Source organism: Acanthopagrus latus, chromosome 9 (genome assembly GCF_904848185.1).
Source record: "Acanthopagrus latus isolate v.2019 chromosome 9, fAcaLat1.1, whole genome shotgun sequence".
Taxonomy (NCBI): domain Eukaryota; kingdom Metazoa; phylum Chordata; class Actinopteri; order Spariformes; family Sparidae; genus Acanthopagrus; species Acanthopagrus latus.
This window is the reverse complement of record NC_051047.1, coordinates 7749599-7761462: the sequence shown is the minus strand read 5'-3', so window position 1 is coordinate 7761462 and position 11864 is coordinate 7749599. Positions and strand designations below refer to the sequence as shown.

Genomic DNA, 11864 nt, shown 5'->3' with positions numbered 1-11864 from the left:
TCATAAATGACAAAGAAAAATAGCAAATCCTTCCATTTATGAAGCTTGAATGCAAATGTTTGACATGTTTGCTTCAAATATTGTAAATGGCTGTGCTAGGTGCTCAGGCCTGTGAGAGCTGATCAATTGGAGTAGATTGGGTATTGAGTATGAGAAAATAATGTTTTTTTTTTTTTAAGACAAAAAGCATTTCTGCATTTTCTAGAAGGCACCAAAAATAAAGGAATGAACCAGAATATGAGCATTTTATGGCATCTTCAAAAACAATATGATGAATCTCGTCTCACCCATTGTATTGCATTGTACACAATGATTTTGTACATCATAACTGATACAATGGGCCCAAAGTATGAAAATGAAACCCTAATTTATGTGGTTCATTGTGGTTTTAGACCACTGATCTGACAAACTAAGCAATTTAAATATGTCACCCTTTATCTCTTAGCCTGACATTTTATTTACTAAAAGGAATAATCAATAATCTAAAAATCAATAGTATTAAAATGATTTTTGTTACAGACCTAATTCAGTCATCATACAGTCTCCTGTGTAGCTGACTGTTGATCCAACATGAGAATTCTTGTTTTTCTCTTTTTGGTCAGATAACACAGGAATCAAGCTCTTTGCACTGATTAGACCATTGTCTGCCTTTTTCAGATGTCTGATTCTTGTCTATGATTGAATGGTATCGGGCTAACTTCTCTTTATTGTCAGCCTTCATCTGTGCTTGTTTGATCTTACTCGTCTCTCTTATGAAATTTCTTGTGTCCTCTCGAGCCTTTTTTCTCATCCTGTCTTTCTTTCTATTTCCACTTTTTAGTCTGTGTTGTTTCCTGTGTTGAAACACCACTCAAAAACAGGCTGACACACGTCTCTCTCCCGATGTCCTTCTTCTTTTCTTCTTTTTCTGTAGCTTTCCTGGCCTCTGTTTTCCAAAACCTAGATAACAATCTTCTGTTTCTTTTCTTCTCCACCTCTCATCATTTTCTGAAGAGCAAATGTTTTCCTCCAGGCCCCGTGTTCTCTGAGATTGTGTGGATAAGGGACACCTGTCGCCGTTCTGTGGCATTTGTGTGTGTGTGTGTGTGTGTGTGTGATTGTGGACCAGGTCTGGATGTTTTGGGGGAAGAATGAACTTTAAAGAGTTAAGAAGACAAAGCAAACAGTGGGGCAGCGATCAGGCTGAATTGAGCTGAGGATCTGGTTTGGTCTTGAGGGACTACAAACACTTTCTTACTAAAGTCAGCTATGTTGTGACTACTGGAAGAACCAAGACTCCATTATCTGAGGGATTACTTGACATGTATTTTGCAGGTAGATGCTGAGTAACAGGAATGTTAATAACAGAAGACACACTAAACAAGAAAATGTTTTTTAAAAATCCAACAGAACGTTAAATATTGCTCACAGTTTAGGTCATACATGTGATTTCAGTTGTTTGGCAGGATTGCACACAATAAAGTTAGGTGGGCCTCTTCCCCCCAAAAAGAGGGATGTTCTCATTATTTTTTGAATCTTCAGCAAATGTTACACCATGATGAGATTGTGAAGCAGTTAAGCACTAACTCCACAACATCACCAGATTCATTTTTGTGGATAGGGATCTGAGAGATCATTGAACCAGAGCTTCAACCCCAAAAATGCCACATGAAAAGACTTCAATACTTTAACATAGTCTAGGCACTGGCACTGAAATAGGTGAATAAGCAACTAAAGTGTTTATAGGTGTTCTTAAATGTAACACTTTACTATCGGGTGAAAGCAGTCATAAAGTTGTGTGGTAAAAATGCAGAGATACATTTTCTGACAGTCTCTTTTTGAGGACATTAAAAATGTTGCACTCATAAAGGTTTTTCCATCAGTTGTAGTTTCTGAGAACCACAGTGTTTGATGCATACTGATTAAGGATAATATCAGCACATCACTGGGATCAGCCGATAAAGACTTTAAAATTAAACATTTGGCATCGGTGGGAACGGAACATTTCTTACAATTAAACAGGCCAATAGAGGATACTTTAATTATGAGCACACAACACAAACCGCAGATTAAAGTAGTTTTCCTATTTTTACCAGTGAATATGTGCCATTTGAAATGCATTGTCTGTCTGCATTGCGGGCCATTACGATACGAGTAGGCATAATAATATGTTAATTCCACTGAAGGAAAGACTTGATGCTCTCTACAGTTAGGGGAAAAAATATGTACATATTGGTGTCGGCATCAAAAAACTGTCACAATGAAATATTGACTCCTGACTGCCTTCTTCAATAAACATCATATCCCGGTTCAATTTAAACCTACCACCACACTGAGGCTGAAAATTGTCCATCCCTAGGACAAAACACCAAGGCATAAGCAGAGTAATGTAGTTTAAGCTAATCGGTGCATCTAGGACACACACATTTGTACATGACAGACAGAAAAAGCTCTCCATAAAAGAATCGGCCAACACAGGAGGGCTAACTCCTCAGGTCGAGACTTCTGAACAATCATTTCGTTGAGGACAACAATGTAACAATTTTGGCCAGAGAAGACAGATGGTTTGAAAGAGGAATCCATCGATGTCAAACTGGAATGGCCATCTTTGAACAGAGGAGGTGGCCTAAGACATTACTTATCACCCAACTTCAATACAGTACTGAGTTCCCTCCCCAGACCCTAATAACCATTCCCACCTGGCTTCACCTAGGCCTAGCAACCCACACTGAGGCCCACCCCAAGTGGTCCTTACGATTCTGAAACTCAGAGCTAACCCATGTCCTTAACAACTCTGTCAGGACACTCCCACACAGAGTTTAAAAGCCAGCAAGTCCCCTTCAGTTAGTAAGAACTGAAGAAGCCTCTTGGATGAGGTGAAACATCCTCAAGAAACTGAAACACATCCAGTTGCCTACGATACACCACTCAGTGTCTGTAGGCTGCCAGGCCATGTGAAGCTTTTGACAAGCTCAACCAATCAAATAATTAACCTGTGACCTTGTTTGTTGGAAGTGGTTCCTGAGTTATGAAACATTGGGCACAACTTTCCAAAGGTTTTCTGCTTGTCGTTATGCGTTTTCCGATGTGAGCATGTGGTAAAAGTGAATCTTCATTCTGAATTTTTTGGGATTAGCACTGAGACTTTTTTTGTGTAGTTGCATGTTTTCTATCCCAACTAAAAACTTAACTTGATTGATTGATTGATTGATTGATTGATTGGAACAAACACTCTTTTAAGGACCTTTTGACAATTCTTTAACAGCACAATGAATACGGTTGTTATTGTTCGTCTACTGTTTACATGGCTCATCAAACAACATATTAACTCACTGGGTCAGAGTTCTTTTTAAAGTTAGACTATCTTGCCTAGACACTATCTACAGGTTTGCTATTAAAGGTTTAGTGAGCAGCAATAAATGCTTCAAGCTTTGTGCTCATGTCTGCTGCCTTCATCAGACTGTTAACATTCAAATATGAATTGAGCAGTTTGTGGGGCTCTTAATATACAAGTCTGTTCTATTTCTTACCTTTTTAATTATCTTGTTTATTTTTTGCTATTGTTTTTTATTAATATTCCGTCCTTTAGGTGCTGTAACAAATACATTTCCCAGTTTTTGGGACAGTAAATGAATACTGATTCTGATTCTGATTTTGCTGAAGCCATCATTTGATGACATGCCTGCCAAATTAGTCAGAAATTCTAGGCTTTATGTCCACATTAAAATGGTAGATTGTGGGGCGCTGATCAGCTCAGTTGATAGAGCGGGCCTCTCATGTACAGAGGCTTTGTCCTTGCTGCAGCGACCCTGGGTTTGAGTCCTGGCCTGGGGCCCTTTGCTGCCCCCTCTCTCCTGCCATCTCTGAAGCTGTCCTAAAAGAAAAAAATATTGTAGATTGTTGCGTTGATTTGAAAATGTTCTAATTGGTTTCTTCATAATTAGAGACATTCAGGCTCCCCATAGTATCATGTTCATGTTTATCACGTACTTACCCTGTGACTTTCTCCTCAGGGTGTCAGCGTCCAGTTGGTCTCTCCAGAGGAAAGGCAAAGGTTTGCTACTACAGTGGCTGGTACTACTGCCAGAGCTGCCATCAGGACAACTCCTTCCTAATACCAGCACGACTGCTGCACAACTGGGACACCAGCAAGCACAAGGTGGGGAAGCACACCCAACTACAATATAAAAGTTACCCCCATCTCAACATAACTACTGCACAGGCTGTGAAAGTATGATGTCTTGGTTCCTCAAAACAGCCATTGTCTTCATTTCAATTTACATTTTCTATAGTTATTTCTTCAAATAGAAGTGTTAGAATAAAAGGTCAAATTTTTTGATTTAAAAATTTTTGTGACTTTGTCACCGAACAAGTTTTCTGAATAACCACAGAACCCTGTGTGAAAAAAATGCAGCCCTCTCATTCATTAAGTGGCCTCTGGCGATGCAGTAAAAGATTTTACCCAGTAAGTTTAACCAACAGGAGTACTGTGTTTCTGCCTTTTATGTGACGAGTGTTAGAATGAAATGTAATATAATATCCCCCCCTGACAACTTTACAGAGCTGTATAAACCACTGTGCAGTATTTTAGTTTCTGATACGGTTTTCCACCTAAATTAGCAGGTCTGTATGGGTTTTTTTTAAACATGGGTCAATCCATTTTGACCCCATTCCCACTTCCCACAGGCAAGGCAGGACGTCCGTGATTTTTATCTGAAGCATGACATTGGCACGAATGCATGAACAGTTGTTTCAGAAGAGAAAACAACAACACCAATTTTGAGAGAATAAGATGAAGATAAAGAAGATCCAAAGATAAAGAAAATCTACCTTCTAATCAGAGGCCTTTGTAAAGATTCTGACTAAGGCCTGCATCATTCACTACAATGAGGGAATACAGAACTTTATTTGTGTTAACCCTTATGTATCTGTTGTCCTTGGTGCAGTGACCCTGATGTAAACTCTGTTGTGCTCCTCTAGGTGTCTAAACAGGCCAAGGAGTTCCTGGAGTTTGTGTATGAGGAGCCCCTGCTGGATGTCCAACAGCTCAATCCTTGTCTGTATGAGCATTGCGAGCCTCTCAGCACCGTGCTGCGTCTCCGTCAGCAGCTCCAGTCACTGAGGGCTTACCTGTTCAGCTGCAGAGCAACTGTTGCAGAGGACCTCAGACGAAGGTAAGTCGGCTGTGACCTTCTGTCATTGTGGGGGTGTGAATTTTAGTACTTTATAACTTAGTACTTTTTTCCACCTTTTTATCAAGGAATACAATTTGTTTTTGTTTTTTTTTGGTAATAATTTTAAAGGGGGGGGGGGGGCGGGGGGTTGTGCTGTGTTTTCTTTTGTTTTGTTTGTATACATTCCACAAGTTGTATAGTTAAGATAATATATGTATGATAATATGATAATAGAAAAAGTGGCTGTTATGATAATACTTTATTACTATCATTACATCGCCGTATTCAACACTATCAACATTTGATTTGTATTCAATTCTGTGTAAAATTGATTTGATATTATCATTTATGAAAAAACATGATAGTATAATATGATATAACAGTTTTGATAGTGATAGTAATGATGCCAGCTTTGGAATAATTAGAGATGTTGGAGCATGTTTCTATGAGTTTAATTGTTACTTGTTGCGATGAGTGAGGGTTTTGAAGAGCAATGCGTCATCTGCGTAAAGACTGATTTCACAATATGCGTGGGCATCTTTACCTAGTCCCCCTGTACAGTATGAAGAGTTGTGATGTTAGTCCATTGGTGATTACTGTGGCTGAAAGTGTAGTATATAACATTTTAAACCAATTAATGAATGATCTCTCAAAGCCAAATTTTTGTATCATATAAATGAGAAATGACCAGTTTACCATGCGGAAGGCATTTTCTGCATCTAATGAGATGGTGATGGTTCCTGTTTGTTGTAGTTATGAATAATGCCCTAAATTGAAAAGTCTGCACGTGTTAGTGGATGAATGTTGAATATATATCAGTTGTGACTAGGCTGTTCTTGATTGACATATTAATAAAAAATGTCCCTCTGGGTCCAGCGGAGTCATGGATAAATGAGATTGTATTGATTTTTAGAAAAGAAACCTTTTTTTGTTATAATTAGCTGAGAATATATTATGGATTTATGATGATTTGAATTTATAGTATTTTGGCCAGATGGTTGTGTATTTTTATTTTTGTTTGCCTGAGAGCCAATTCCACTGATATTCCAAGTTGCAAATTTTAGTGATGCCATTTTAAAAGGAATACTGTGTGTCAGACATTAATGTTGGTATGAGTGTATGTGTGTGTGTGTGTGTGTGTGTGTGTGTGTGTGTGTGTGTGTGTGTGTGTGTAAGTAAATGCGTGCACTGATACACTGTTGTAATTTAAAAAGAGCCTCTGAATATAAGCACTGTCTCACAATCTTATTGGGCTTGTGAACCCATAAAATGAAAAAATGAAAAAAAAAAAAAAAATCAACTGTCCACTTCGAAACCAATCATTGTTGACCAAACTATCATTGTTGGATGTATAATTTACACCAAAAGGTTTGTAAGCAGTTTTTCTTGTTTAACAGAAAAATTGTGTTGTACTTCACAAGAAATAAAATATATTTATTTTTCTTGCCCCTCACTTAACCTCTCAGATTTAGAAATGTATCAGGCTGCTAACATCTTGTGTAATCTTTGTATGTGTGTTTACACGTGTATGTCTGGGTGCGTGCATGTATATTGCCATAACTTTTATCTGCATGAATTCCTGAGTGTATATGTGCTGCATATACATAAAGGATGTTAGCCTGTGTGTATATGTTCATGTGTGATAGTCAAGGGGGAATGATTGTTTATCTGAGTGGGGTCCCACACTGAAAGCCTTCTCTGTCAACTGATGGATGCCCCTTGCCCCGGTCCAGGTCACTAATACACACACTGTGTCCAAAAGAGATTCATCCACCTCAGCTGACAGACTGGAATCTAATAAATATTCAGTCAGGATAGTGATTTTCTCACTCACTAGTAATGATATGAAGCCATTTATTTTTGGGTCCGACTTTGGCTCAAACTCATTTTTAAATTTGACTCTTACCGCTGGTTTTCAAGTGCTCACTTTCCTTCCAGGTACAAGGGGTAGTGGATGAAATCTCCCCCTATAAAATGGGACAACCCTTCAAAACACTCATATGTCATTAGTTGTCACTGATGATGTTGAAAACAGACGCAACAAGACAATTCTAATAAGTCTTCTCTAGCTGTGTTTATTTCTCTTGGTTACTGTGGCAGTCCTGGTATTTGTATTTTTTCCGACGGAGTTAAAAGCATGGATACTCACAATTCATTGACAACTTTACACTATAAATGAAGTCATCAAATATAATAATGACTTTGTTTCATTACCTGGCCACTGGTGGTGCTTTAGAGGTTAACGGTAGCAACCCATGCTTCTAGCCTGCCAGTCTTCGCTGCTGTACTAAATTTCAGGTGTAATGTGCTATCAAAGGGGAGGAGCACAACATTGAAATACAATATACAATATAATGTTGTGCCTCTGAAAAACATGCAAAATTAAGGGGGACATTAAAGTTGTAGGGGTAAAGAGTGTATTGGGATTTGGCAGTGTTGTTTTCAAGAGCATATTTCATGTATTTGTTTTCTAAAGAAAAGTTCATTATCTGAAAATCTTTGTCCTGTTTCGGAAAGGAAAAAGATTTTGATGATATTTTATCTAATGTAACAACCAACACTTCACTCCTGTATTTAGGTGGCAGCAGAAATCTCAAAGCTAAAGGTTTCTCTCTGTAATTTGGTTGAACCAACCTTTGTGCTTTCCGAACATGTTTCATAAAGGTAACAGTAATGACAAGTTAAGTATCAGAGTCTGTTTATGTGAGATGCTAGCCCAATAGCATGTAACATGGGCAGGTAATGGCCAAAAAGACGTTGAACTCCCCCCATCTTTACTGTTCAGTCAACTGTTGACAGTAGATAACCATAAATAAACATAAAGTGAGACAACCTGAAGCTTACTGTTAATTACAACAACAATAATGAAGTAAAAATCAAGACAAATGTGTATTTGCTGCTCGTTTGCTGCATGTTTTTGTTTACTGAAAACTAAAATTTGAAAAATATTCAAATGCAGAATTACACAGGTGATTGAATATCAACGTGATCTGCTAAAACTGTATAACTTGTAGTATTTGTGTCGGCCTGAAAAAACCCATATTAACCATACAACCCAGAGACGAGCAGCATCATGATGTCCTGTGTTTACTTCTGTCCCATTAGCTAGTGCCGGCTAGTGCCCCACCACTTCTAAACACTGCAGGATTGATGAAGGCCATGGCACTAAAACCTTCCTCTAGTCATCACTCTACTTCAGGGGGATCTGAAGATCTGTTGCATACAGGCAGAGAGTCACGGATACCCAGTCACAACCACATAAGGCACTAAAGGCTGTATGTTAGAGAGTGCTGTACTGTTTGGCCCTGTGCAGCAGTTCCCAGGCAGTCTCAAAGGGTTATGTCGTTGACAGCATTTGGCAAAGCAATTCCTGGGGTAGTAGTCTGAGTAAAGGCTGTAAGTTATTTTATCATCGATGTCCAGTCAATGTGTGAAATAATCTCAGTAATTAACCCAATATGGTAGATATTTCATGTCCCTATCTCAGTAATGGAAGCCTTTTTGCAGTGTTACACAGATTGCCTATTTGTCCTAATAGGTGAGGGGATAATAATTTCATACACACTGCACATACTTTTACAATAAGAAGTCTTTTATGCTGGAAAAGCAATGCTTGGTCCTTGAATATTGTGTTTTGGATTTCGAACAGCATTTAAAAAAACAGCAGGTTTTACATGTCTAGCCAGTGAATGTCAGGTTTGTTTATTTGTCCTTTTACAACAGAGGTTTGTACAACAAAATACAAGTTGTGTTACCTTTATGCAACACAAGATTTTTTTTTAATTTATGATGATGTTTTGTATATCAGTTCAGGAGTCTCACAGCATGAGGGAAGAAGCTGCTTGGTAGTCTGGTGTTATGGTGGCCAATAATTCAGTATCTTTTGCCAGAAGGCAGCAGGATGAACACACTTGGCTGGGCTGGGTGTTGTCTTGGAGTATCCTGTGGGGTCTGTGCAGACACCAATATCATCATTTATATCAATGCTGTTCAGTAGATGGGTACCAGTGATGTTCTGAACTGTGCCAGTTTGTGATGTTTTCAGTCAGGACGCTTTCTATTGCTCCTCTGTAAAAGTTGGTAAGAGTGTGGCTCTGGAATTTAACCTTCTTAAAGTGTATTTCGATATTTTCAATGATATTTCATATTGTCTAAGTCCTTTTCTGACTGTTTCTGAGCCAGAAATGTTAACCAAATATTTTTTTGACGAATACCTTGATTTTGTGCACAAAGTCATAAAACCAAAACTGATGCTAATATGGAATAATAGCGTATGACTGTAGTATAATCTGGTAGCCATATTTCATCCTCCAATAGGGGTTATAAAAGTTGTTAGGCTTCTTTAACAAAAAAAAAAAAAGAACGGCTGTGCTTAGTGTGTGAGGGGTTGAGCTGGAGAAGGCGAGATAGCTACTGTGATTGAGATAGTGGTAAAAGAAGTTGTGTTGGTATCCACCTCATGTATTTAAATGAAGACTCACAAATCATTCAAATGTTAAAACCGCAAATTTATTGCATCCAGAACGTTGTATCGCACCTGTTGACACTATGTAAACGTAAATTGAACTTTATAAGTTTGACAAAGATAAGATTTATTGCAGAGATATAGTTTTGGTTTGAATTAGATTGCAATGTGTTTGTCCACCCCGCACAAACACACATACATTTGCAGGACTCCCTACATCTCCTGGTTTGCACATACTTACTCAGGTCAGACCCTCCTTCAGTACACGATCAGAATCACTGAGTCATAACAGAAGTTTAATGAAAGGTGTGTCTGCTGGACTGGAAAAGAGCACAGGGCAAAGCGAAATAAAACATAGAATTTAATATTATCAGGTCTACCATGAATATTGTCAGCTGTTGGCACGCATACAGGGATTTGTGTATCTTCTATTTGTAATCTAATCCCCAAATGTGTTCATTCTCAAGCACTGTTATCACGATCAGCACACACTGTAAGGGTGTGTTCATCTGGGCATTGGCTACACATTCAACGAGGCGCCAGTGTGTGTATTTGGTTATTAGAGCTGTGTGTGTGTGTGTGTGCGTGTGTGTATTGTCTTATGAATGCTGATGTTATAGCTGTTAGAGACGTACTTAACAGAGAAGTTTTATCAGTGGTTTTACCAGTCACCATGAGGTGCCTGGATAACACACACACACACACACACACACACACACACACATACTTGTGTGTTGGTGACACTCATCACAGCTTAGACAGGATTTAAATTGGTACCATCCAGCTTAGTTGTCTGACAGGACGCCTTGCAACACACACAGTCACATATACACATATAGCACCTCAAGTCCAACCTTTTGCCCCTCCCCCCAACAGGCAACATTCACAGTGCCGAAGTTTGTATAGAATTAAAAAAAGAGCTTTATCAAAATTGATAAACCAAACTGTTGGACTCTCCAACTCAAATGCTCCTTTAATTTAGGATTTTTGAGAGCATGTCTACAATTGATAGGCACTGCTGGAAATAAAAGAGAAATGCTTACACTTCTATTTCGTATCATATCTCATTGCACTTTCTTTTATTTAGTAAGCACAACTGGAGTTTACGACATGTTAAAGTGTTTTGTTTTTTGTGCCTGTGCTAAAGTTGACTAATTTTCGTTATATTCTTTATTTTGTACAGCTTTGAGGTATCATCATTTGGTTCCCCTTTATACTCACAGTTGTAAATGGGAACATAAACATTACACGATGATTCTACCTTGACCGTGACCTTTGTTGTTGGTTTCAGGATAATGTTTTGTGGCATTTTATAAAACATGCTGAAAGGCTTATTGTTTTATCTTTAATCACAGATTAAAAAAAAAAAAAAAACTTTTTTTATTAGTGTTGGAGTATCTCCTCAGCATCTCAGTGCTGGTGGTCAGACACATGATATGCTGTAGGACCTGCTTGATGAATTCAAACTTTTTCATTTTTGTCTTTTCACAGGATCTTCCCCAGAGAGTACCTGCTACAGCACATTCACCTATACTCCATGGCTGACCTGCAGCAGGTACAAACACATACACGCCATTTGTATTTATACATATAATAGTGATGCCATTCACATGTCAAACATGAAGTAAAACTGTGTTGTGGAAAAACTTCAATTTTCAGAGACCATAAACCGGGCTTGTTCTCACTATCACAACAACCCTTTTTTATGATAAGGATCCCTTTAAGTTTAGTGGTGGTCACACCTGTGGTTAGAGATTAATGTCTTCAGTTTGAACTAATGGGCTTAGGGCTAAAAGCCATAGATGGAAGAAAATATTGAGACAAAGTTACACATCGTTGAAGTTGAACTGGATTTGTTGACAATGAGAAAAACATATAATAACACTCTCCTTATCCTTTTAAGTCAACATAACCCCTCCTTTGTTTCATTGGCAAGTGTCCATGTCATAACAGTGATAAGAGAGGGTAATACCCTCTAATAGCCCTATTTAGGACATGGTTCGCTCTTTCAAGTGTGCTAATCCATGAAAACAATGGTCTCCGTGGAAAGAATTCACACTGTTTGTTGTGGAAACCTTTGACTCTTCCTCATTTGTTATTTTACAAGATCAAGACACCTCAATGTGCCTTATCACTTATTTAATCAGCATATTTTCTTATCGAATTGAAAACTGTCAAATCTCCACCAGAGTGCCTGCTGTAAACACCAGAACCATCGTTCAACTTTGTTTTAATTCCGCTTATGG

At 38.3% G+C, this 11864-nt stretch overlaps 1 protein-coding gene across 3 annotated transcripts in view; it reads left to right on the top strand.

Annotated features, from left to right (window-relative positions):
- plekhm3 (pleckstrin homology domain containing, family M, member 3) overlaps positions 1 to 11864 on the top strand; it is a 48212-nt gene that overhangs the window by 21270 nt on the left and 15078 nt on the right. For all 3 annotated transcript variants that reach the window (XR_005076951.1, XM_037109894.1, XM_037109895.1), the window contains 3 exons: positions 3993 to 4138; positions 4960 to 5153; positions 11110 to 11173. Coding sequence is in view for 2 of the 3 variants with exons in the window: in XM_037109894.1 (XP_036965789.1) it covers positions 3993 to 4138; positions 4960 to 5153; positions 11110 to 11173 (404 nt within the window). In the remaining variant the exon portion in view is untranslated. The remainder of the gene's footprint in view (positions 1 to 3992; positions 4139 to 4959; positions 5154 to 11109; positions 11174 to 11864) is intronic.